This window comes from Canis lupus, chromosome 5 (genome assembly GCF_011100685.1).
Source record: "Canis lupus familiaris isolate Mischka breed German Shepherd chromosome 5, alternate assembly UU_Cfam_GSD_1.0, whole genome shotgun sequence".
NCBI classification, from domain to species: domain Eukaryota; kingdom Metazoa; phylum Chordata; class Mammalia; order Carnivora; family Canidae; genus Canis; species Canis lupus.
The window spans coordinates 35,017,896-35,044,901 of record NC_049226.1 but is presented as its reverse complement, the minus strand read 5'-3'; the positions used below and the strand labels follow the sequence as shown (position 1 = coordinate 35,044,901).

At 41.0% G+C, this 27,006-nt stretch overlaps 1 protein-coding gene and 1 long non-coding RNA gene across 2 annotated transcripts; one reads left to right on the top strand and one right to left on the bottom strand.

Annotated features, from left to right (window-relative positions):
• The first annotated feature begins 168 nt into the window (after positions 1-168).
• MYH2 (myosin heavy chain 2) lies at positions 169-25,270 on the top strand. The gene is made up of 38 exons (NM_001076795.1): positions 169-372; positions 464-607; positions 2,244-2,400; positions 3,714-3,741; positions 3,826-3,940; positions 4,024-4,116; positions 4,511-4,574; positions 4,695-4,793; positions 5,428-5,531; positions 6,061-6,199; positions 6,770-6,888; positions 6,977-7,126; positions 8,229-8,399; positions 8,496-8,805; positions 9,253-9,326; positions 10,123-10,210; positions 10,298-10,415; positions 12,359-12,482; positions 12,571-12,707; positions 14,274-14,529; positions 16,066-16,308; positions 16,423-16,599; positions 16,691-16,836; positions 16,921-17,011; positions 17,103-17,492; positions 18,109-18,235; positions 18,908-19,026; positions 19,166-19,362; positions 20,066-20,249; positions 20,327-20,492; positions 20,593-20,717; positions 20,889-21,197; positions 21,283-21,486; positions 22,031-22,156; positions 22,247-22,417; positions 22,501-22,605; positions 22,725-22,820; positions 25,118-25,270. Exons 1-38 carry the CDS (start codon positions 169-171, stop codon positions 25,268-25,270), a joined length of 5,823 nt encoding a protein of 1,940 aa, NP_001070263.1.
• Positions 24,701-27,006, bottom strand: LOC119871852. The gene is made up of 2 exons (XR_005359504.1): positions 26,651-27,006; positions 24,701-25,283 (listed from the first exon to the last, which is right to left on the bottom strand). It is a non-coding gene; the product is annotated as an uncharacterized LOC119871852 (long non-coding RNA).

The following is a 27,006-nucleotide window of genomic DNA, read 5'->3' as shown; positions in this document are numbered from 1 at the left end:
AGTAACTACAGTGTGGTGCACAAGGGGCCTGGCTGGTGAAATTTCTAAATAGTGGGTTTTCCATGAGGTATCATCACCAATATCTGGAGACTTACTGATTCACATGACAGTCCACAGTCTCTAATGTGAAATGCTTCATCTCCTCTAGGACCTGTGAGTTCAGCAGCCATGAGTTCAGACCAGGAAATGGCCATTTTCGGGGAGGCGGCTCCATACCTCCGGAAGTCTGAAAAGGAGCGCATTGAGGCCCAGAATAGGCCCTTTGATGCCAAGACGTCAGTCTTTGTGGCGGAGCCCAAAGAATCTTTTGTGAAAGGGACTGTCCAGAGCAGAGAAGGAGGGAAAGTGACAGTGAAGACCGAAGCGGGAGCAGTGAGTAGAGTCCCTGGAGCTGGCCACATTTGATCAGTACTTTTGTATGATCTCACAATTGACATAAATGGTTGTCCTCCCTGTTTACCAGACTCTGACGGTGAAAGAGGACCAAGTCTTCCCCATGAACCCTCCCAAGTATGACAAGATCGAGGACATGGCCATGATGACTCACCTGCACGAGCCTGCTGTGCTGTACAACCTCAAAGAGCGTTATGCAGCCTGGATGATCTACGTGAGTGCCTCCCCCTCCAAGTGGTCTTTATTATCATCATCACCAGGGACCTGCCAGCCCACTTCCACTGTCGTATAAATGGGTCAAAAGCAGAGACCCATTTCGTTTTCACCAGTAGCACGACTAGTCAGCACACAAGTTAACTAGTTAGTACAGTAGTTAACTAGTTAAAAGGTTCATAGTTGCTGTTGTAAGGCACAACACAACAGCCAGTACTTCATCCTCTGTCTTCCCATCCAAAGCCAGGCAAGGCCATTGTCCACAAGGACTGGGTTTGCCACATATCCCCTGAACAAATACTGGAACAGCTACTATTTATATCTCAGCCATGGGCCTACATTTCTACCCACCTGCCCCCCACTCATGCCAGTGGAGAATCATCCATAGGGAAATGATACACTTATACTTTAACACATAAAAATAATGTTTGAAAGATGAAATCTCACTCATTTTCAGTCTTTCAAGATGACAGCAATTTGTATCTTTGGTGAAGGTCCCTTTTCCATAAATACCACCTCCTTGAAGAAAGCTCCCATCTTCCCCAGGGAGAGAGGGATGCTGTGTCCTTTGGTCTCCGCCCTGGCTACAGCACTGACCTTTGTTGCCCACCATCATCCACTCATACGTCTGCCCTCTGTGTAGACTGTAGACTGGGAGCTCCCCAAGGAATGCATCTCATTTATGCTTTATTCCAGGTGCCCTGCAGGGGTCTGGCATGTAATACACACCTGGTGAACGTCTTAGAAACGAACCGATTACATCACATTGACATTTTTTGTGTAGTTCAGCCAATGCTGATGCTCAGCTGGATGACACCCACACAGTAGTACCTGGTGATTGGAGTCTATTCTGACTAATCAGTGCCTGTTTTACACATTTACCCAAGATTTTGAAAATCTCCCTTGTTTAACTGTAATGTATTTAGATCTTGAGAGCTTAATAGTATTTTGCAAATGTTGCCCCAGTATCACTGGATACTTTCAGGTTTACCTGACTACCTGCCTGCATCATATTAATCTTAATATTTACCACAGTTCACCTTACTGCTTCCATTTCGTTCGGCACTTTGGTTGTGTCCAAACTTCTCTTTTCATGATTTTTTTTTAAGATTATTTATTTACTTATTCATGAGAGACACAGATAGAGGCAGAGTAGGCAAAGGGAGAAGCAGGCTCCCTGCGGGGAGCCTGATGCAGGACTCGATCCCAGGACCCCAGGATCACGCCCTGAGCGGAAGGTAAATGCTCAACCACTGAGCCACCTAGGTGCCCCTCTTTCCACGAATTTGAATGATCTTAATGCTGCAAAAGAAAAACATGCATATCTTCTAAAACACAATAAAAATGTCTCATGCTACACATTAAAGAAAAAAAATAACCCTTGGAGATCCTACTATGTGAAAATCATTGTGATAAGTTCCAAGAGGAACAATTAAAAGTCGAAATTGTGAGCCTTTCCCTCAAGGATTTTGCTATCTCATTGCTAAAAATTCCAACTAATTTTCATGCTGATGCCTTCAAGAAATGTAGGGTACTTACTTAAAGTGTTCCTGTAGTCAGAATTCATTTAATAAGTGAATTGCACACCTAACAGGAGAAGCCTTTGGACAGCTGCTCTTTCTTATTCCCTTGCGTAGACCTATTCAGGCCTCTTCTGCGTCACTGTCAACCCCTACAAGTGGCTGCCGGTGTACAACCCCGAGGTGGTGACGGCCTACCGAGGCAAGAAGCGCCAGGAGGCCCCACCCCACATCTTCTCCATCTCTGACAATGCCTATCAGTTTATGCTGACTGGTGAGTTGAGTGCTTTGTGCATAATCTTTTCAGAACTGTAGGAGAAAGAGACCCGAACCGTCTCAACACATTCTTTAGGTCCTTTGGTTATGGTATATTTGTGAGGGAGGTGGTCCAGGAAGGAGAGTGTGTAAAAGTTGACTTGCAATCCCTACCATCATGCAATTGCTACTGGTCTCTTCAATATTTATTTATTTATTTATTCATTCATTTATTCATTCATTTAAAAGATTTTGTTTATTTATTCATGAGAGACGCACAGAGTTAGAGACATAGGCAGAGGGAGAAGCAGGATCCCCACAGGGATCCTGATGTGAGACTCTATCCCAGGACCCTGGGATCACGTCCTAAGCCAAAGGTAGACACTCAACCACAGAGCCACCCAGGCAGGCATCCCCATCTCTTCAACTTTTAAAAGTCAACAGGGGCTCACCATAGTTAGAGAATTTACTCTTGAATGATTCAAAAACTAAAAAGGCTTGAGCAAAAATTATAAACATTATTTAGGTGTATGTACACACATAATCACACATAGAAACTGTGCTTCCATTGCCAAGAGCCAAAAACCAGAAAAGTAAGATCTGCCCTTGTGGCCTTATCCTCAATATCAGAAACTATGACCAATGAATGCCCTTTCTATACAAGGTCCAAGCTATTGCCCTTTTCCCAAAGCCAACTTGAATGAACTCCAGATTTTAAGGTATATTTGACATTAAGACAGCTATGCCATGAATCTTCTTCCTAGAATATTGCCTCAGCCAGCGCAATCTAAGCTGCTTGGGGAAAGGACTCGGAGAATCTGTCTTCAGAGAGAGTAAAAGAGTAAAATGAACCTTTCCTCCAAACTATGACTAAAGCCGTGATTACTTCCAAAGTTACCACCTGCATTATATTTACCCCATCCCAAATGCTAAAATGCCTATTTTTCATTACGTCTTACACCTTCAGTAAATATTCACTACTGGCATTGTCATCTAAATCCAACCAAAGGCTCAGGTCCACTTTTGAGATGTCCTTAGGGGCAGAGTATTACAGAGAAAAGGTCCAGTGCTTCATTGCAGTGCTCTGTTTAAATGGATGCACCTGTGCAGGAGGCAGGGGTGGGATGTGGGGAGGTACTGAGGAACTTGAAAGGGGCACTGGAAAAGACTGGAGGCTTAGGGTCCATGAAGCCCTAGGGATTGCAAAGGCTAGTCTGAAAAATACTTAGTTTGTTCCTTTTACTTCACTTACTGTTCACAAATATACAAAAAACAAATGAACAAACAAAAAACCCCCCACAACATTAAATGTCTATGATTTCTTTTTTGTAGACCGAGAGAATCAGTCAATCCTGATCACGTAAGTAAAGTTTATGCTTTCTTCTCATGGCTTCAGTAGCTGCCACATTTGGAACTTCATCTCACTTAGCTTTTTATTTGATAGTGGAGAATCTGGTGCCGGGAAGACCGTGAACACCAAGCGTGTCATCCAGTACTTTGCAACAATTGCAGTCACTGGAGAGAAGAAGAAGGAGGAAGCTACTTCTGGCAAAATGCAGGTGGGTCTGGGGCCAGACTCAAGACTCTCAGGCTCTCAGGAAGTCTGGAGCCCCAGAGGTAACGACTGCTCTTGCCTTTGCAGGGGACCCTTGAAGATCAGATCATCAGTGCCAACCCCCTACTGGAGGCCTTTGGCAACGCCAAGACTGTGAGGAATGACAACTCCTCCCGCTTTGTAAGTCTCAGACACTAGTACAGACACTGCCCACTGGTCAAAGTGTATGAGATGTTTGTGAATACATTCTCTGAATCTTTTTTGTTCACATTATACTGGCATCGGGTTCTCTCCTTTCCCTCAGAGCATGTCATAACATGGATCTGAGTTCCATCTAAAAAGATATGTGGCCCTATATCTGAGTTCTTTCCTATCTGTCATTACCTACAATTATTCATAATATGAAAATCAAAGACAAAATTCTTTTGCCTAAAAAATAGAAGATACACCTCTTCTGCCTAAGAGTCTCTGGATTGATTTAACAGTTAACACATTAGCATTCTAAGTATTTTGAGTTTCTCAAAGATTTGATGTGACATAAAAACAAAGTAGTAATATTAGTTTTCCTTTCAAGGGTAAATTCATCAGAATTCACTTTGGCACTACAGGGAAGCTGGCTTCTGCTGATATTGAAACATGTGAGTGCTTGGATCTCCTTTTTGGTCATTTCTGTTTCTTATAATCTATAAAGTCAACACAAAGTAAAAATTTCAAGCCATGTGAATTTTTGCATTGCTCTGTTTGTTATTTCCTTCCAGATCTGTTAGAAAAGTCTAGAGTTACTTTCCAGCTTAAGGCTGAAAGAAGCTATCATATTTTTTATCAGATCACATCAAACAAGAAACCAGAACTAATTGGTAAGAAATGTCATAATCCCTTTCCAGAACTATGGCATCAGTACCTCTCCATGAATGGTCCATCCTAGCATTCCATGACCAAATTTTGTCAGGTTTATCACCTTGATTTTGAAAGTAGCTTTGTAAGTTTATGTATGCTTATTATAAAAATCAAAAAGGAAAACTGAACATAATGCCTTCAAATTCTATCACTATGAAATAACCACTGTGAATACTGGGTAAATATCATCCTACTCATTTCCTGTATATATACCTTTACATATAGATACTCATACATACAATAACTGGAACCATACTTCAGTGCTCTTCTGTGATGTACTTTTTTCATTGGGCAATAATGTATCATGGTTTTTTCCATGTCACTAGCTGTAGCTCCACATTATTATTTCTAATGGCCGCATGGTGTTATATTCTAGGGATAAGCATAACTTATTTAACTATACACTCTTAAGGATATTCAGGTTGTTCCCAATTTTTTATTTTAAATAGTCAACACTATACTGATAATTATTACAGATGTAACTTTTCCCCATATGTGATAAACTTCTTTGGCTTCACAGTGTCTTAGAATCCGTCTAGACATCTAAATGAAGGGGATAATTCTGCTTTCCTTTTCTCTGTTCCATGTACTCAGAAATGCTTCTGATCACCACCAACCCATATGACTACCCATTTGTCAGTCAAGGGGAGATCAGTGTGGCTAGCATTGATGATCAAGAAGAGCTGATAGCAACAGATGTAAGTAGAACACAAGAAAGTTAGACTGATGATGTTGGGTTAGAGCAATGGCCCCTCCAGATAAATATTCAGTTTCTAGTAGAAATAGCAAAAGAGGGTTCAAAGATGAGCATGGATGTGCCACCTCGAGTCAACCAAAAAGATGAAGCTATGCCTCACAACACTTTATTTTCCCTTAATAGTCTTTTAAAGGTCTATAATTTCTGAATTTATCTAAACCACTTTTTGGTAATCTACTTGAATGAGACCTGTACCACTTCTCAAAATAACAGGTTCCTTAAGTTTACTATCTTGTTCTCTGTCTCTTTACTTTTTCAATCTTAGGAGGTCTGAACCTATCATTCTAATGCTCAGTGCTGGTCTTTGGTTGACCAACTCCCTGCACACCCACACTGAAGAGTTCTTTGCACCCCTATTAGCAACAATAGTTTCCTCAGTGTGACCAACATGTCAGGAATCAGAAAGTGAACGATGAATAGTAAGTGTGTGGATCATAACCTAACAGTTATCCTCTTGGTTATATTGGCAGAGTGCTATTGATATTTTGGGCTTCACCAATGAAGAGAAAGTCTCCATCTACAAGCTCACGGGGGCCGTAATGCATTATGGTAACTTGAAGTTCAAGCAGAAGCAGCGGGAGGAGCAGGCTGAGCCAGATGGCACTGAAGGTACCAACTAAGACATCTCCCTGATTTTTTTGTTTGAAAATCACATTGTTAACATATTACCCTTGAGTTTTTTTAGGAAGACAAATTCATTTTTAAGAATTGAATTTTAAAGTATACTCAAATAATATACTATATGAAGCATCATATTAGATAGATGTTTATTTTTTTCTTAAAGATTTTATTTACTTAAAGATTTTATTTATTTATTCATGAGAGACACACACAGAGAGAGGCAGAGACACAGGCAGAGGGAGAAGCAGGCTCCATGCAGGGAGTCCGATGTAGGACTCGATCCCGGGACTCCGGGATCATGCCCTGGGCCGAAGGCAGGCGCTAAACTGCTGAGCCACCCAGAGATCCTCTAGATAGATGTTTCCTATTATTTCTGAAGTCCTTTAGGACACACTACCCATAATCAAAGTCTTAAACTTAGTGAAAAAAATGGGCAAGAATGCTCAAAAAGATATTCTGAAAACACCCCATGAAATATCTGTAGCTTAATTTTTTTTTTTCTGAGAAAATGGGTTGCTCTGGGTCATAATAACATTCTTCTTCCTTTCTTCCTTTCAGTTGCTGACAAAGCAGCCTACCTCCAGAGCCTGAACTCTGCTGATCTGCTCAAAGCCCTCTGCTACCCCAGGGTCAAGGTCGGCAATGAGTTTGTCACCAAAGGCCAGACTGTAGAGCAGGTAGGTGCATAACTCAAATTCAGTGACAGGAATCAAGCATTTTTATAGTCCTCTGACAACCTCAAGAGATACATTTTTGTTTTTCAAGGTAACCAACGCAGTGGGCGCTCTGGCCAAGGCTGTCTATGAGAAGATGTTCCTGTGGATGGTCACCCGCATCAACCAGCAGCTGGACACCAAGCAGCCCAGGCAGTACTTCATCGGGGTCTTGGACATCGCTGGCTTTGAGATATTTGATGTGAGTTGGTAGCTGGTTGGTAAGGGGATTTTGCAATAAGGCAATGAAAATATGAATAAGAAGAAATCTGTGAAAATTATAACCTTCTCTCACTACTCCCAAAAAGTTATGCTGAAACTTAAAAGTGAATGATGGGGTAACTGCTAATTATTTATTGCAGTAGCAGTCCCCCTTCTATGAGAAATAATGCACTTGAGCACTCTGACTTGCTACAGGACCCAAAGGGAGTTAGGAGCTAGCTTAGTTTCCGGTGGCAGGGGGGTCCTCTAAAAATCCCACAGCACCAAAAGAAGTTAACATAAACATCTCAAAGTAATCCTGTGAAACACACATGTTCTGAATATATGGTGGGAGGTCATTCAAAAACACTTAGACAAGAGAAGAAGAGCAGAGCAAAGATGACTTATAAAGTCAGCATTTATTCTCGTTGATGTGATATTATAAGATAAAAATCCCTATTTGATGAACTATATTTTTCCTGCTTATAGTTTTCAAGAAGTTTATCTTTTTCTAATTATAAAAGTGAAACTTGGACATTGCAGAAAATATGAAAAATCAAGGGAAAGTGTTCCCCAATAATTCCACTATTTATATCAAGCTAATGTTAATGCTTTGGAGGTTTTTTTTTTTTTTTTTTTTTAACACAAGTGTGTTATCACACTGTGTATGATATTTGGTATCTTAATTCTGTTTTCATTTCACATTGAAGGACAGCAGTGGCAATTATTGTCCACTGGCAAAGCTGACCCTGGTAACTTCCATACAACAGAGACCCCTCCCAGCCAGCCCCTTATAGCTTATCCATTAGCTCGAGTCAACAGAAAATGGAAAAGATAATGGAATAAAAGTGAAATGATGAAATAGGAACTCAGAAAAATCCCTGAGTAAACTTTAGCCAGTGTAGAGACTAACCATTAATGCAATATAGGATTCTGTGTAAAATGGCAGTAGAGGAAACAGATTTCATACTGCTCCCCCACCCCAATGATTTTGATATATGTAATCTAAAGGCTATTCAATATATATGTTTAAATTAAGAAGTTGTGTATGTACAAATGCTCAAATTTGCTCAAGAGAAAAGTGAACACATGTATTTATTTAGTTCAACAGCCTGGAGCAGCTGTGTATCAACTTCACCAACGAGAAGCTCCAACAGTTCTTCAACCACCACATGTTCGTGCTGGAGCAGGAGGAGTACAAGAAGGAGGGCATCGAGTGGACCTTCATTGACTTCGGGATGGACCTGGCTGCCTGCATCGAGCTCATTGAGAAGGTGGCCTGATCTGTCCAGCCAGTAACTTCTTCTCTTAAATTCTGTGGTTAATCCTGCAGCTCATATTCACCCTATATGCATTTTGCTTTAATCCAGCCCATGGGCATCTTCTCCATCCTGGAAGAGGAGTGCATGTTCCCCAAGGCCACAGACACCTCCTTCAAGAACAAGCTGTATGAACAGCATCTTGGAAAGTCTGCCAACTTCCAGAAGCCCAAGGTGGTCAAGGGCAAGGCCGAAGCACACTTCTCACTAATCCACTACGCCGGCGTTGTGGACTACAATATAACTGGCTGGCTTGACAAGAACAAGGACCCTCTCAATGAGACTGTGGTTGGGCTGTACCAGAAGTCTTCTATGAAAACTCTAGCTTACCTCTTCTCTGGGGCTCAAACTGCCGAAGCAGGTAATACTAAAAAAATCTGAACTATTAGGACCTCAATCAATGAAAAGCTTCAGCTTCTATGATTCTCTCCTGCTTCTTCCTCCACATCTGCTGGATATTGAGTATCTGGGATATTTAAGGCTAGAGTGACAAACTTCTCCCTATTTAGACTAATTTGATGATTTTGAAGTTACTGTGTCCTCAAATGTCCTGACATTACGGATCCATCTTTATACAGTGAGGTGAATGCCCTTCACTTCATCTTCTAATAGAGGAAAGAAATCACAGAAAAGTGGGTACAAGCCTCGTTGACAGCTAAGAGTCATTCGAGTTCCAACAGAGGAGCCAGTAGTGTCCAAAAACTGCTCCACCAGATTTTTGTGCAAAAATTGGCAATAAATAAGCAAGAAATAGCCCTGTCAGTTCAAAACTATATTTAAATGACATCTTTTCTTATTTGCTCTCCAGAGGCAAGTGGTGGTGCCAAGAAAGGTGGCAAGAAGAAGGGCTCTTCTTTCCAGACGGTGTCTGCCCTTTTCAGGGTAAGGAAGAAATTGTGACACTCCCCAGTTACTTTAGGAATTTGTTTTTGGAAGTACAGAGTCTTCTTTCCACAAGTCATTGAGAAAAAACTGACATTGATTAATGATTTCTGTTAATCTAGCTTTGGAGAGAAGACATTTACATTACTCGGGAATTATTAGCTCATTTTTCATGCCAAGCCAAATAATACCAAATATTTCAGAGGAAATTTTCTAAAACTGAATATTCTACCATTCATAGTCTAGTCAAGTCATGAAACTAAGCAATGGCACGGTACTAAGAGAGACTAAATTAGCACTAATGCTAATGAAGATCCAGCAGCTAGCCTATAAGGAACTTAATATGGTATCCTTGCCCTTAATTCAGTGAGTCCTCAATTATAACTGGTAGGATTATTCCCCTTTAGATAACACTTATGCCTGAAAGTTAATTGAGTTGAAAAGGAGAGCTATGTTCATGAGAAAAAGCCCCAGTGTGGTGCAGGCTTGCATGTCCTCATTGGAAAACCATGCAGTTGATTAGAAGAAAGTGTGGCCATTTAGTATAGGAAGGCAATGGCCTGTGGGAGGCCATGGACCAGGGAGGAAGTAGGACATGTCAGGCTGCTTCTCATGTGTAACCCAACCCAAATGGAGAAAGAGGTACTAAGGAGAAGGATAGGAAGGTGTTACCCTACATGAAAATGGTCCACAATGGTTTTTCAATTCAACCATAGACATTGAGTTTATAGACATCACCAAATGCTCATAACCATGGTTAAAACTGGAGATAACAGGCTTTTCCCTGACTTTACAGGAGAATCTGAACAAGCTGATGACCAACCTCAGGAGTACCCATCCTCATTTTGTGCGCTGTATCATCCCCAATGAAACAAAAACTCCTGGTAAGAAGCCCTAGAACGAAGGCACAAAGCATGACCACCATACTTCCTTTAAAAAACAAACAGTGTAATCTATATGTATACGTTTAGGGGCCATGGAGCATGAACTTGTCCTGCACCAGCTGCGGTGTAATGGTGTGCTGGAAGGGATCCGCATCTGCCGGAAGGGGTTCCCAAGCAGGATCCTTTATGCAGACTTCAAACAGAGGTCAGACTCTCTGAATTATGGTGCATCTTAAAGTTTAGTATAAATACACTTACTGCAAGCAAAATAATTTTGTGAAAAATATACTTCTATTCGTGTTTAATTTGCCACAAAAAAGAGGGAAAAATCATAAGCCTCAAAACACCTTTATTTTTTTTATTTTTTTTTCTATTGGGATGTTTTTTAATATAAAATTTTTATACATTAAGGCTTTTTTTTTCCTTTACATTAAGGCTATTAACTTTTTTTAAAATTTTTTATTGGTGTTCAATTTACTAACATACAGAATAACCCCCAGTGCCCGTCACCCATTCACTCCCATCCCCCGCCCTCCTCCCCTTCTACCACCCCTAGTTCGTTTCCCAGAGTTAGCAGTCTTTACGTTCTGTCTCCCTTTCTGATATTTCCCACACATTTCTTCTCCCTTCCCTTATATTCCCTTTCACTATTATTTATATTCCCCAAATGAATGAGAACATATAATGTTTGTCCTTCACCGACTGACTTACTTCACTCAGCATAATACCCTCCAGTTCCATCCACGTTGAAGCAAATGGTGGGTATTTGTCATTTCTAATAGCTGAGTAATATTCCATTGTATACATAAACCACATCTTCTTTATCCATTCATCTTTCATTGGACACCGAGGATCCTTCCACAGTTTGGCTATCGTGGCCATTGCTGCTATAAACATCGGGGTGCAGGTGTCCCGGCGTTTCACTGCATCTGTATCTTTGGGGTAAATCCCCAATAGTGCAATTGCTGGGTCGTAGGGCAGGTCTATTTTTAACTCTTTGAGGAACCTCCACACAGTTTTCCAGAGTGGCTGCACCAGTTCACATTCCCACCAACAGTGTAAGAGGGTTCCCTTTTTTCCGCATCCTCTCCAACATTTGTTGTTTCCTGTCTTGTTAATTTTCCCCATTCTCACCGGTGTGAGGTGGTATCTCATTGTGGTTTTGATTTGTATTTCCCTGATGGCAAGTGATGCAGAGCATTTTCTCAAATCTAGATATACCACATATTTTGCACTCCAGACTTTTCTGGGCTTTATTGAGCTCCTGGCTTAACCCATAGGTATATACATTACTTTCAGTAATTATGAGAACTACCATTTTTTTCATGTGTAATATGTTTAGATTATTTCCTTCCATCTTCACAAAACCTCAGTAGAGGTAGGTACTATCAACACCTCCTTCGATAGACAAATAAACTGAGGCTCTAGGAGATTAAGCTACCTGCCCAAAGTCACATGGGTGTTGGTGGCTGAGTTAGGAACTCTCTCATGCAGGTATAGAGCTCCCAGTGAGTCATTCTGGTGCTTCCTTTCCCCCTTATGCACTGGTTTCCCAGGGGTTCCAAAACCATGCCACAGGACCAGCTCCTCAGCAACTCTTTCTCCTCCCTAGACAGGTCCATCTTGGGAACCAAATAGGAGACAAATGGACAAGGGGTTGGCGGCAGCTCCAGGGAGCTGGTCTCTCCTAAGGCTGGGTCTGGTGGAGTTGGCAGCGAGTTCCCATCCCCAAAACCCAAAGCACCACTACGCATGAATTTAGGTGATTAGGACAGTTCCTCCTACCTGAAGTGAGCCTTCTACCAGACTCCTCACTAAAAATTTGCTTTCTGGGATTCAGGATCATGAAAAGCAAATAGATCTAGCCAGGAAAACATGTTATATTTTATTGGTCATCTACATTTAATGTAAACGAGATTGTAGGATTTTTTCCTGAGAATAAAGTCTGATGAGGCAGAAAGGAATGTCTGCAACTGTGCAGGAGTGTGGGATGGAGTGAAAACAGACAGTGGATGTCCTTCCTGCGAATAATGAAGGATACTTTTCTTTAAAGCTCTGGTTTTCTAAATAGGTCATTTAGTGTTTATCTGCTATTAGTGTCATCATAAACTGACTTTTTGTTAAAAAAAACTGTATTTACTTAAACAGATACAAGGTATTAAATGCAAGTGCTATCCCAGAAGGACAGTTCATTGACAGCAAGAAGGCTTCTGAGAAGCTCCTTGCATCCATCGACATTGACCACACCCAGTATAAATTTGGTCACACCAAGGTAACCATCCCTAAAGCCTATCTGCTGCTACCTATGTCCCCGTGAAGTTTATGTATAGTGTCTGATCTGCAACTCCTCCAACACACAGGTCTTTTTCAAAGCTGGTCTTCTGGGGCTCCTAGAGGAGATGCGAGATGACAAGCTAGCCCAGCTGATTACCCGAACCCAGGCCAGGTGCAGAGGGTTCTTGGCAAGAGTGGAGTACCAGAAGATGGTGGAGAGAAGGTAGAAATATAAATTGTTTATCTATTCCCATCTTTCTGCCTTAAGAAACACATCTGAGTTGGCTTAAGACTCAGATACGATAAGGCCACAAATGTAAGCAAGAATGAACATAAAGAGTCCTATGCTGAAGTGGGGATATACATATACCTGAAAACTTAAGGTGGGGATCATCATCATGAAACATATTCTGAATGTTCAGGTTAAAGAGAGAGAGAGAGAGAGAGAGCACAAAGCATGGGCAGTTCTTATCTAACAAGAGAAAACACATCAGTATAAAAATACACCAGTGTGAATTTAGTGGGTAGCTCATTAAATTAGATACATTGAACTGAAGAGCAGACAGTAGTTTCAAAAGAGATTTTTTTAAAAAAGATTTTATTCATTCATGAGACAGAGAGAGAGAGGCAGAGACACAGGCAGAGGGAGAAGCAGGCTCCATGCAGGGAGCCTGACGTGGGACTCAATCCCAGGTCTCCAGGATCAGGCCCTGGGCTGAAGGCGGGACTAAACCGCTGAGCCACCCGGTCTGCCCCAGAGATTTTATACAAGATGCAGAAACGGCTTCTTTTATCTGATCATTTTTATCATCAAACTATTATGATATAAAATATTAAGGGCATTTATCTGTGAAAGATTTTTTTCAGTAAGTTAATACAATGTCACCAAGGTATGTAGCTTTCTGGTGATTTGATCTGATGCAGGGACAGAGTTCTAAGTCTCAAGAGCCAGGTAACTCAAACTACCTGCAGAATGCATGTGAAAGGGACCCATGATGAGAGATGCATTTTATATTGGCACATGCACATTCAGACATATGTGTATATCTAAATATATGTAATTTACATGAAATAAGTTTTTTTAATCCTATCACCTGTAGTTACATTAATATTTTCTATTGTATTCTATTTTATTAAAAATTATAAGTTTGGTCATAACCCAATATATATATATAGGCAGTTAATTGCCCATATGGAAGGGTAATTAATTTTTTAAATGAATTAGATTTTTAAAAATGTGATTATATTACAGAGTAGACTGCAAAATTTACATAACATTAAAATATAAAACCAGAGATTTTTCACAGTAATGCTGTTTTTAATGAGTCCCTTTATTCTGTGCTCCCATCCCTCCGGAGTCTAGTGCCCTCATCGCTGCTCTTGGTGTCCCAGATGGAGAGCCTGAGAAGCAGTGATGTACAGCAGTTCTCAAAGTGTGGTCCTCAGATCTACATCATCAGTGTCTCTTGCAAACTTGTTACAAATGCAAATTTTTAGACCCCATCTCAGATCTTCTGACTCTGAATCTCTGGGGATAAGATTCAGGAATTAGTGTTTGAACAAGTTCTTCAGATGATTCTTATGCGCACCAAAAGTTTGAGAGGCACTGATGTAGAGAAATGAGTAATTAATGAGTCCTTAACCATCATTCCCAAATAGAATTTCCTCCATCTGTGCTTTTGAAGGCAGGTGAGGCACACGGTGGGGGCAGAACCTCCAGCTCTCACTGCCAAGACTTCATCCCATTTCTTCATCCACACATATCAAATTTGCATCAATTATGTTTCAGGGAGTCCATCTTCTGCATCCAGTATAACATCCGTGCCTTCATGAATGTCAAGCACTGGCCCTGGATGAAGCTATTCTTCAAGATCAAACCCCTCCTCAAGAGCGCAGAGACCGAGAAGGAGATGGCCACCATGAAGGAAGAGTTTCAGAAAACCAAAGATGAGCTTGCCAAATCAGAGGCGAAAAGGAAGGAACTGGAGGAAAAAATGGTCACTCTCTTAAAAGAGAAAAATGACCTGCAGCTCCAAGTTCAGGCTGTAAGTGGTGGTGTCATTCTGGGTGCTGCTTATTGGGATGCAAGTGCTAGGATTCTGGCCACTAGCAGCAGTGAGCTGGACAGTCAGTGTAGGGACAGTCACTGGAGGGAGAAGGTAAGGCACTCTGATGATTCTAGTACAGTCCATATATCCCGTCGTTGTCCAAACCAGGACTGGGGCAATAAGGTAGAACCAATCATTGTCACTCATTCTCTCCACAATTTTATCAAACTACAGGAGTTATGACTTCCTTTCCCTTGGAAGTCAGTCCTTGAAAGTGATTTTCACATAAAACCATTCCAAATGAAATATTAAGGGGGAGGATAGCATGTAGAGAGTGATTTTTTTTTAATCTCTGCAACTTCCTTAAACTGATCCATGTCCAGGAGTCTTAAATCACAATATGAACAACTGACAGATGTCATCGTTCTATATCACATTTTACAGAATTGCTTTTTGCCATGCCACTGATCTCCAAAACCCAGATTCACTCCTCCCAATCCATGTGCACAGCCAATCACATCACATCCAGACTGCTGCCTCAGCACCCCAGATGCTCTGTCTGCCCCCAGCTCTCTCCTCCTTCCAGCCCACTCACTGCTCACCCCTGTACCAGTCATTTTCAACTGCCTCCATCAACTCTGAAATGTAATTTATAAGACTGTCATTCAGTCGGAGTGAACTGAATTGGTTTGGTATAATTTACTCATCACAAAATCATATATTTCTCTTGTTGATTAAAATTAATTTCTTCTGTCAAGTTTGGGCAGTGTAATAATTCTTTCTTTTAGGTTACAGAAGGAAAATGAGCTGTTTTTCTTTTCCACCTCCTTCAAATCCATCCAGAATGCTCTTCTGTTGTCCCTAAAGAATTACTTAGACTCTTCCCTAAACCACCATATTCACCACATGAGCACACATAGCACATTTCATTCTTATGTATTCAAAGGCTGGTATGGAGGCTCACTAATGAATGTATGTATCAGCTCCTCTCATACCTTGTCCACTCCCAACTTTCTTAATTGGAAATATAGCAGATTGCCAGGAATTTCTTGATTACTTTATGCCTCAACTTGAATGTAGAACATCTTAATCACAATCATCCTCTAGTACTACAAAGAGAAGCGGTTCATTAGCAGCCACGCCCTGAATTCTCAACTGGAATGCCTTCTCTCCTCCTGCTCCATCCCCAAAGACTTGATTTCTACAAAATCAAATCTTGCCCACCTCAAATGTCACTTCATCCAAGAAATAATCCGTAATATAACTTCTCTGATCTCTTCTGTCACTAATTGCCTTCTGAATTCATGGTAGCTTTTTGGAAGTAGGCTTTCTAATCTACTAGAGAATATACTCTTCTGAAGGAACAGAACAGAATTGGATACATTTTGGTTTTCCCACAGTGTATCCTGGATTGCACATAGGAGGTGGTTCATAAAATCTAAATCCAAAGAAACAACAGCAGAGATTGACGTTGTTATCATTGTGAAATATTTCATTATTTCTTTCCAATTTTGGTTTTGTTTCCAACTCAAGGAAGCTGAAGGCTTGGCTGATGCAGAGGAAAGATGTGACCAGCTGATCAAAACCAAAATCCAGCTGGAGGCCAAGATTAAGGAGGTGACTGAGAGAGCAGAGGATGAGGAGGAGATCAATGCTGAGCTGACGGCCAAGAAGAGGAAACTGGAAGACGAGTGTTCAGAGCTCAAGAAAGATATTGATGACCTTGAGCTGACCCTGGCCAAGGTTGAAAAGGAGAAGCATGCCACAGAGAACAAGGTATGAAACATATACACAGAAAGGTCATGTTTTTATTATTATTATGGAGTACAAACATAAAACTGAATCCATTAAAATAAAACATGTAATGCGAAGATTTTTTTCCTCCCTAAGGTGAAAAACCTCACTGAGGAGATGGCAGGCCTGGATGAAACCATTGCAAAGCTGACAAAGGAGAAGAAAGCCCTCCAAGAGGCCCACCAGCAGACCCTGGATGACCTACAGGCAGAAGAGGACAAAGTCAACACCCTGACCAAAGCTAAAATCAAGCTAGAGCAGCAAGTGGATGACGTAAGTCCAGGATTGTCAAAAAAAATATTTTCTTCAAAAGGAAGCTAAGGAAGCTAAGCATTCCTTTAGACTAAACATAGTTTATATTTAGCTTGAAGGGTCCTTGGAGCAAGAAAAGAAACTTCGCATGGATCTAGAAAGGGCTAAGAGGAAACTTGAAGGTGACCTCAAGTTGGCCCAAGAGTCCATAATGGACATTGAGAATGAAAAACAACAACTTGATGAAAAGCTCAAAAAGTAAGTGTGAAAGAATTGTCTATGAGCTTGCTTTCAAGTGGTGGATTTACACTCAATTGTTATATTTTACTGCTTTCCAAAAAGGAAAGAGTTTGAAATGAGCAATCTGCAAAGCAAGATTGAAGACGAACAAGCACTTGGCATTCAGCTGCAGAAGAAGATCAAAGAGCTGCAAGTAAGTTCGGATTTCTATCAGTCTGGAGCAATGAGGCATAGTGATGACACAGAGAAGCTAACTAAGGGTGTGTGCTTTTCACAACTCCCAGGCCCGCATCGAGGAGCTGGAGGAGGAAATCGAGGCAGAGCGCGCCTCCAGGGCCAAAGCAGAGAAGCAGCGCTCTGACCTCTCCCGGGAACTGGAGGAGATCAGTGAGCGCCTGGAAGAAGCTGGCGGGGCCACATCTGCCCAGATTGAGATGAACAAGAAGCGGGAGGCCGAGTTCCAGAAGATGCGCAGGGACCTGGAGGAGGCCACCCTGCAGCACGAAGCCACAGCAGCTACACTGAGAAAGAAGCACGCGGACAGCGTGGCCGAGCTCGGGGAGCAGATAGACAACCTGCAGAGGGTCAAGCAGAAGCTGGAGAAGGAGAAGAGTGAGATGAAGATGGAGATCGATGATCTTGCCAGTAACGTAGAAACAGTTTCTAAAGCCAAGGTACTGGAGTCCGGGAAATTATTATTAGTGACAATGATCCTTTATGTATACATCATACCTTACACAGGAACTTTACACACATTATGTCATTTGATTTTTACAGTAATCTAGGAGGTAAACAATAAAGATACTAGCATTTGTATTATTTCCACTAACATATGAAGAAACTGAAATTCAAAAGTAACGTGCACTCCATCACACTATTAGCAAATGACAGGACCAGCTTTTGAACAAAGGTCACCTGCATTTTCTCAGGCTCCAGTTGAAGAACTAGGACTCCAATATTCTCAATTATCTGATAAGCCAAGTTTCATTGTACAGAAAGGCAATCAAGTATTTATAAACATGCTTTTAGAAAATACACCATACAATTCTTACAAAATCTTAAATTTTAAACATAGTCTTTAAGGCTTTTTTTGTATGAATAGGGTGCAGAACTTCACAGTTCACTCTTTAAAAATCTCAATATATATTTTCAACTGAGGACAACAATCAAATATAAAGAAAAAATTCTTAAGTATCACATTACATATAAGAGAATTTGATTTTATGCCAAAAGTTATTTATTTATTTATTATAATATCTTTGTTTCTTTCTTTTACTTTTTCCCACGCAGGGAAATCTAGAGAAAATGTGCCGCACTCTGGAGGACCAAGTGAGTGAGCTGAAATCAAAGGAGGAGGAGCAGCAGCGGCTGATCAATGACCTGACCACCCAGAGGGGACGCTTGCAGACCGAATCTGGTAACTCTGTCCTTTTCTAGGCACTAAGAATGGAAATGATGTGGTTGAAAACAACTGATTTGGTCATGTGAGAGCTTAATAAAAGCAGCTGAGAACATGTGTGTTCTACTGAACAGCTCAGACTTTCAACTCACTTGCAAGGTCACTCAGGGACAGAGTTGGAGATAAAGACTTTGATAGGACTGGATCAAGCTCTGTTCCAGAAAGGCCTGGAGTAGTTGGCCACACTGAGAGGATGATTGGGAGTAGGAGTCACTCTAGCCTGGGTCCAGGACTCCTGTAGCAGACTGAGCTTCTGTCTCTATACATCAAAGTAACTCAAATTCCTAAAGGGAGAGCGGATAATCCTGTCTCTCAAAAGTCCAATGAAACTGAAACCATGTAGAATTCAATATCTTGGCTCCCAGGTTTTGCACAATATCATACACCCAGAAAGAATTAGTTATGGAGAGATCAAACAGAATTTCAGCTGTATTTATTCATTCTGATTCATATGTAAGTTTCACCATAAAAATCAGAAATTTGACATTAAGCATGATGGTGTCAATAGAGAATTGAATCTTTTGAGCATTCATTGTGGGGGGCGGTAAGAGTTAAAATTTATTTCTAATACGGGCTTGCAAAATTGTTTCTTCACTTAAAAAAAAAGGTGCCATTTCTTTTGTCTATCAGGTGAATTTTCACGACAGCTAGATGAAAAAGAAGCTCTGGTGTCTCAGCTATCAAGGGGCAAACTAGCATTTACACAACAGATTGAGGAATTAAAGAGGCAGCTGGAAGAAGAGATAAAGGTAAATAATAATGTTGTCAGACTCTTGTTTTTTTGGTATGACCTAACCTTAACTGGAGTCCATTTATACCAACTTTTAAAGGGTTTTGAAACTCTAATTAAACACACCCAGTAAAATGAAGGTGTAACTATCTCTGTAGGCCAAGAACGCCCTGGCCCACGCCCTGCAGTCCTCCCGCCACGACTGTGACCTGCTGCGGGAACAGTATGAGGAGGAGCAGGAGTCCAAGGCCGAGCTGCAGAGGGCGCTGTCCAAGGCCAACAGCGAGGTGGCCCAGTGGAGGACCAAATATGAGACGGACGCCATCCAGCGCACGGAGGAGCTGGAGGAAGCAAAGTAAGTGTGCAGATATGAGAGAATGTGTAGAAAATGCTGCACGCTGAATAAGAAAGATACGACCTTCAGTGAATTAGCCCACAAACGTTCGTTAATTAGCTCCCTTTTGCCAGGCACTCTCAGGCCCTGAGAATAAGACATGAGTAAAGCAAACATAGTACTTGCCTTCTTATGCTAAAATCTACTTAAGGAAGTGAGTAACAAATAATTATCCAGATAGTGAGGTATTATTACTGTTTGTCAAGCACATCAAGCTCATTGCTGATTCAGCGGTCCTGCACTTGCTGGTCCCTCCGTCTGGAATACTCTCCCCGAGATCTCCCTGCAGCTCACTATGACTTTTCAGATCTTGATTCAAATGCTACCTCCTCAGAGGGGCCTTCCCTGAATATCTAGAATAGCTGCCCACCCCTTACTCTGTTTTGCTTTTCTTCATTGCACTTACATCTGCAATAATGTTATTATGCATTTTCTCACTTGCCTGTTGTTTCTCTCTTATACTCATTTGGAAGCTTAGGAGTCAGGGCCCCCTTTTCCCTCTTGCTCACTGCTGTATCCCATGACTGGTTCATAAAAGGAGCTCATCAATGTCTCTTGAATGGATGGATGGATATTTTTAATATGAAGTTTCCAATACTTCTCAGTATAGCTCCTAATTCTACTTTTGGTTCACTCCTCTCCACAAACATATATAATCCTCAAGGAAGAAGCTGGCCCAGCGGTTGCAGGCGGCTGAGGAGCACGTAGAAGCTGTGAACGCCAAATGTGCTTCCCTGGAGAAGACAAAGCAACGGCTCCAGAATGAGGTGGAGGACCTCATGCTGGACGTGGAGAGAACCAACGCAGCCTGCGCCGCCCTGGACAAGAAGCAGAGGAACTTCGACAAGGTACCTCGCACAGCAGCCTCTGCTCTCCACTGTGTTCCTCTGTCCTTTACAGCCAGTAACCACTCCCGGTTTTTCAGATCCTGGCAGAGTGGAAACAGAAGTATGAGGAAACCCATGCTGAACTCGAGGCCTCCCAGAAGGAGGCCCGCTCTCTCGGTACTGAGCTGTTCAAGATGAAGAATGCCTACGAGGAGTCCTTGGATCAGCTAGAAACTTTGAAACGAGAGAACAAAAACTTGCAGCGTGAGTCCCTTTCACTTTCAATAATATTCATGCCTCGGGGACCTTTCTCTTAGGTCCTCTGTCTGATCAAACCTCTCCCTGTCTTTTACCCGAACACTAGAGGAGATCTCTGACCTCACTGAGCAGATTGCAGAGGGAGGGAAACGTATCCATGAACTGGAAAAGATAAAGAAACAAGTGGAACAAGAAAAGTCTGAAATTCAGGCTGCCTTGGAGGAAGCAGAGGTATAGGTCCAATTGTGCATTATAAACATATAAGATCAGAAAATATTTAGGTCCATCTACATAGATTGAATTAAAAAAATAAACAGCACAAAATTAATGGAAGGATAGGTATGCAAAATAACTTCCCAATACTTCCATTCCCTGCTAATATCACCTCTTGCTGTCATTAAGGCATCTCTTGAACATGAAGAGGGAAAGATTCTGCGCATCCAGCTGGAGCTGAACCAAGTCAAGTCTGAGATTGACAGGAAAATCGCAGAAAAGGATGAGGAAATTGACCAGCTGAAGAGAAACCACATCAGGGTTGTGGAGTCGATGCAGACCATGCTGGATGCCGAGATCAGGAGCAGGAATGATGCCATCAGGCTCAAGAAGAAGATGGAGGGAGACCTCAATGAGATGGAAATCCAGCTGAACCATGCCAACCGCATGGCTGCAGAGGCCCTGAGGAACTACAGAAATACCCAAGGCATCCTCAAAGTAAGTGTTCAAAAGAGGGCCTCAAGGTGACTGGGGTGACCACAGCCCTGAGAACGAGGTGTCTCAATGATGATTCATTCCCCAGGACACCCAGATCCACCTGGATGACGCCCTCCGGGGCCAGGAGGACCTGAAGGAGCAGTTGGCCATGGTAGAGCGCAGAGCCAACCTGCTTCAGGCTGAGATTGAGGAGCTGAGGGCCACTCTGGAGCAGACGGAGAGGAGCAGGAAAATCGCAGAACAGGAGCTCCTGGATGCCAGTGAGCGCGTCCAGCTCCTCCATACCCAGGTGGGATTTGGCACAAAGAACTTAACTTCAATAAATGCTATGTGTCCCAAGCAATATAAGCTTAAATTTTTTATATAACAGCCAGGTTTTATACTTCTACTGTTTTCACTGAATTATTGTGAAATCTTTTATTGTTTTATTTTGCATAAATTATTGATTTACTTCCTAAAATATTCTAAAGCTTCCTGTATTCTCCTGTGTTCATATCTTTATTGACCCTTGTTATCAATATTGGCATTTTTATTTTGGAGAAATGGAACATTGGAACATCTGTTATAATTCTGTCTCTGTGAATGGTCTCATTGGTAAATGGCAGTTATAGAATTACAGAGCTATTTGGTCTAATTATGGACTATGTACTTGAAGAGGCTGAATATCATAAAATTTCTATTTTATTTAGTTGTACTACATAACAAACAAACAATATGGAAGGGCATCTGACTTGCAAATTTTTATCTGAGATTATTTTTTTAATAGCTACGAATACGTTACATGGTAACTTATTTGGTAACATGATTAAAAAATGTAACTTATTTTTAACCAGAACACTAGCCTGATCAACACCAAGAAGAAGCTGGAGACAGACATTTCCCAGATCCAGGGAGAGATGGAGGACATTATCCAGGAAGCCCGCAATGCAGAGGAGAAGGCCAAGAAGGCCATCACCGATGTGAGCAGAGGGCAGCACGGTGGTGGTCAAACCTGAATCCCAATGTGCTTGCTTGCCTTTCTCAACTGGTTTTGTTTTACTGCTGATCAGGCGGCCATGATGGCCGAGGAGCTGAAGAAGGAGCAGGACACCAGCGCCCACCTGGAGCGGATGAAGAAGAACATGGAGCAGACGGTGAAGGACCTGCAGCATCGTCTGGATGAGGCTGAGCAGCTGGCCCTGAAGGGCGGGAAGAAACAGATCCAGAAACTGGAGGCCAGGGTGGGTCTCTCAATGTCTGTCTATTTCCATTTCCTCCCAGTGCCTTATTAGTTCAAAGTTCTTAAGAGCCTACTTATTTGCAGGTGCGTGAACTGGAAGGAGAGGTTGAGAGTGAGCAAAAGCGTAACGCGGAAGCTGTGAAAGGTCTGCGGAAACACGAGAGGCGAGTAAAGGAACTCACTTACCAGGTACAGCAATAGTTTTTATCAGCTAAACACTCCCCATACATATGTGAAACACTCATATACAATGACACAACAGTCAAGTGCTTTTGAAATAAGACCCTGTGGTTTTCATAATCTTTCAGACGGAAGAAGATCGGAAAAATATTCTCAGACTTCAGGATTTGGTAGATAAACTTCAAGCCAAAGTGAAATCTTACAAGAGACAAGCTGAGGAGGCTGTAAGTATCCTTAAGATGGAAGGGAAGAGCGAAGTCCCTTGTTAATGAACAAATAATTAGATTTGCCACTTTTTTTAAAAGTAAATAAGCCATTTGCTTTTTTAGAAGACTGTGCTTCTTAAAAACATTTGTGCATTTTTGTACTTCTTGCTCATTATTTGTAATATTAATCATTTGATTTTAAAAGTAAAGTTTCAATCCACAGAGAAACCTCAAAAAATTTCAAAGCAGAAATAATGAAGGCCACATTATCTATCCATAGTGTGATAAAATTGTCAAGTGGTTAGAAAATATAAACACAAATTCCCAAATGCTTATATGTTAAAAAATGAACTTTCCTAAATAATTTTTGGTTTCATTTAGAAAAAAACTACTAAATAATAATTAATTATAAATAAAATTTCAAGGAAGATGCTACTTTTACAAACCTAAAGAATGTAGTCAAAGCTGTCCTTGGAGGACAATTCATTGCTTTATGAATCAAATTTTTTAAAAAATTGACAGTCCAATAAAGAAATTATAAATAATGAAAGTAGTACTGTTAAAGATAAAGGTAGAAATTGATAAATTAGAGTAGACTATTTTCTAGTATGATACTTTCAGTAATATCTGATAATTTCTGGGGAGTTAATAAAATAAATATACTTATAAGAGAAAGAAAATACAAACTCACATTAGAAATGAAAAAGTGTGTGGGGGCACCTGGGTGGCTCAGTGGTTGAGTATCTGCCTTTGGCTTAGGTCATGATCCCAGAGTCCTGGGATCAAGTCCCACATCAGTTCCATGCAGGGAGCCTGCTTCTCCATCTGCCTATGTCTCTGCCTTTTTCTCTGTGTCTCTCATGAATAAATAAAATCTTAAAAAAAAAAAAAGGAAAGAAATGAAAAAGGGGAGGGCACTGGGCAGGCTTAGTCAGAAGAGCATGCGATTTTTTTTTAAGATTTTATTTATTTGAGAGAGAGAGAGAGAGCAGGGGCAGGGGGATAAGCGGGGGGGGAGGGGGGGAAGGAGAGGAAGAGACTCTGGCAGACACCATGCTGATCCTGGGACCCTAATCTCATAACCCTGAGATCATGACCTGAGCCAAAATCAAGAGTCAGATGTTTAATCAACTGAGCCACTCAGGCACCCCGAGGATGCAACTCTTGATCTCAGGGTCATGAGTTCAAGCCCCACATTGGGTGTAAAGGCTACTTTAAAAAAGAAGAAAAAATAAAGAAATGAGAAAGGAGACAAACCATACAAATAGAAAAATATTTTTAATGTAAAATATAAATCTGTCAACACAGTTGAAATCTTGAAGAAATTAATGATTTTCATAAGATTTTAATTACTAAGTTGGCTGAATAACTTATTTGAGAACTATTTCTGAAAATGGACTCAGGTCCAGAAAGGTCTTTCAAAATTTCAAGTAACAGATAATCCTTGAGCTATGTAAGCCATTCCAGAGCATGGGAAAAGATGGAAAGCTTTCCAAATCATTTTAAGAAGCTCATGTAACCCTCATACCAAAACCTGTCCAAGAGAGAACAGGGGAGGAGGGACAGGGATGAAACTAAAGACAGTTTTCCTTGTGAGAGTAATTACAGGAAAGATAAATAACTAAGTCACTGAAACCCTTAAAAGAGTAAGGGTTTCAGTGGCTTAATTGAGGGGATTGTCCACCAGTGATTAAACAGGTTGATTCCTTTAGTGTTAAGCCTTTTATTAAGGGCTTCAGTGACACTATTAAGCAACTTCAGTGCCTTTATTAAAGGGATTGTCCACTAGTGATTAAACAGGTTAATTCCTTCAATGTAAGGGTTAGTTAATACTAGGGAATCTATTGGTAGAATCATTACATCCAAGCCACAAGGAAAAATGATTGCTGGAAATGTTATAACATGGTATTATAGAATTCAACATTTATTTCAATATAAAGAGACTGTTAAGAAAGTTATCCTTAACATGACATAGAACTTGAGCTTACAGTCATCTTATAGCTAGCATTAACGAGAAGAATGATTTCAGTACTCTTGTCTTCTCTGCTCTTTTATTTTTTCTTGCTTGTGGTGCATAGCTTTTAATATGTTTTCATTGCAAAAATAAGGATGCAATTATTTATGGGACACCGAGCCCCAACAAATCATAATGTTCACTTTAATGACAACCAAAATCCAGGAGGTGGCAAGACAACAATATTCCCTGCTGAGTATTTTAAGTTCTTTGTAGATGCCAAGTCCTTTCTGCACTTAAGACTGCAGAGTCTAGAAAGATGTGTAGTACGGGTTCCTTACAATTCCATTTTTATTCTCAGGAGGAACAATCCAACACAAATCTATCTAAATTCCGCAAGCTCCAGCATGAGCTGGAGGAGGCTGAGGAGCGGGCTGACATTGCCGAGTCCCAGGTCAACAAGTTGCGGGTGAAGAGCCGAGAGGTTCACACGAAAGTCATAAGTGAAGAGTGATCATGTCCGGATGCTATGGAATGATTGAAGAGAGGCACAAAATGTGAAGTCTTTGGTCATTTCCCTCTATAATTATTGTCTATTCTACCCTATTGCAAAGGAAATAAAGAGCATCGGGTATTTTGCAAACAACATCCTTGGACTGGTCTTTCTTAAAAAGGTGTCAAAGCTGGAATAGTCACAAGACTATCAAACAATTACAGTTCACTTTTATCTTAAGTCCATAGGAATAGTTTAACTATAAAGTTGTCGCCGATCAGGGAAGCCTGTCTGGAAGAAATCTGGAAGTCACCTTTCATTTCTTTCTACCCTTTCCTTAATACCAGAGTATAATAGGATCCTAGAAAGCTCCTGATCCCCCTTAATTTTCCAAGTCTGTGCAAATGAATGGCACTGGCTATGTTCTCAAATAGGAGATTCAGGCTACCCTATATCATTACTTCTCCTTGATGTTATCAAGAATACAAATCCAAAGTATTATTATTAGCCTGTTAAGATTTTCATGACTACCAATACACTGTATATTCACAGAATGTGCACTCGGTAATGGGTATGATGTGAAAGAGTGAGACTCTTCTCCCTACAGGGTGGCTCTCAAGTCTGGGGGCCAAGAGAATATTATTCTATATGCTATAATGTATTATCAATAAGCTATTAGCCTATGTTTCCAACTTGATGGCTTCCTACATAATCATGTGAAGAGCCAAAATAAGTGATTAAACGTATTGATAAAATAAAAATCCTAAAATAGATAATTTAGGTAGTATACTCATTGCATGTAATAATCAGCATGTCTTTGGTGCAAAATCCAGAAACGGTAGCAATCTGAATTACTCAGAGAAGTCTTCCTAGATGATCAATTTTTTTTAAAACTGGATTCCATTGAGATGCATAGCCAAAAGTATAACCTTCTTGGACAGCATAAAGGAAAAGCTAAGTGGCAACTGCCCATCTGAATGGGAAGCAAGAGTATATGGGTTTAAATTGCACTGTGGGAGAATGAATTACATCAGACACATGGGAGCAGCTTAGCAGGTAATTAGGATTCCCACTGTCATACTGGCCCTAGGAAGCATGTGGGATCACCCTCCTCATTGCTTTGGCCCATCTTCCACTTTGTTCTACATCACCTACAAATGCTAAAGTGCCTCATAACTTGACAGTAATAAGCAAAAAACGTCTTATAAGAAGCTTACTGCAAAATCTATCCAGCACGGGTCAAAACGCAGTCTTAAAATTCCTATCAAATCCTCCTGAGAACATTATGAAAATGTCCTCTCTTCCTGAGAATCGTTGCCCACATTTTTCACATGTCTGCTAAAGAAAACAAATGTGGGAAAGAAAAAAAACCCAGATATGTAGGAAAGTAAAACGCTATACCTGTGGTCACAAAGTGGGTCGGGAGTTGGCTAGGAAGGCTTCCATCAGACGCATGTCTCCTGAAAGACCCTTCCTGATGGCTTTAATCTATTCCAGGTAGAGAAGTCCCGGCAGCAGGCATGCTGGGCTGCCTAGACCAGGTCTAGGCTGCTGTGTGATTTGTGGTCACTCTCTTCTATTCTTTGAATCTCAGTTGTTTTCTCAGTCAAATAAGGGAATATGGGTTAGATGCTTCCTTACAGTGATATATCATGTGACCATTACAAACAGTATCTCCAGATATCTGTTTCCTAAGGAGATCTATGTCAGTAAATCTATAAAAATATAAGTACAATAATAGAGAAACTGTTGCAAAA

Bases quoted from the DNA above. Each gene is read 5' to 3' on its own strand.
- MYH2 (NM_001076795.1), top strand. From the start codon at position 169: ATGAGTTCAGACCAGGAAATGGCCATTTTCGGGGAGGCGGCTCCATAC. The intron at 3,941-4,023 runs GTGGGTCTGGGG...TTGCCTTTGCAG, and splicing joins CTACTTCTGGCAAAATGCAG to GGGACCCTTGAAGATCAGAT. The intron at 16,600-16,690 runs GTAAGTCCAGGA...GTTTATATTTAG, and splicing joins TAGAGCAGCAAGTGGATGAC to CTTGAAGGGTCCTTGGAGCA.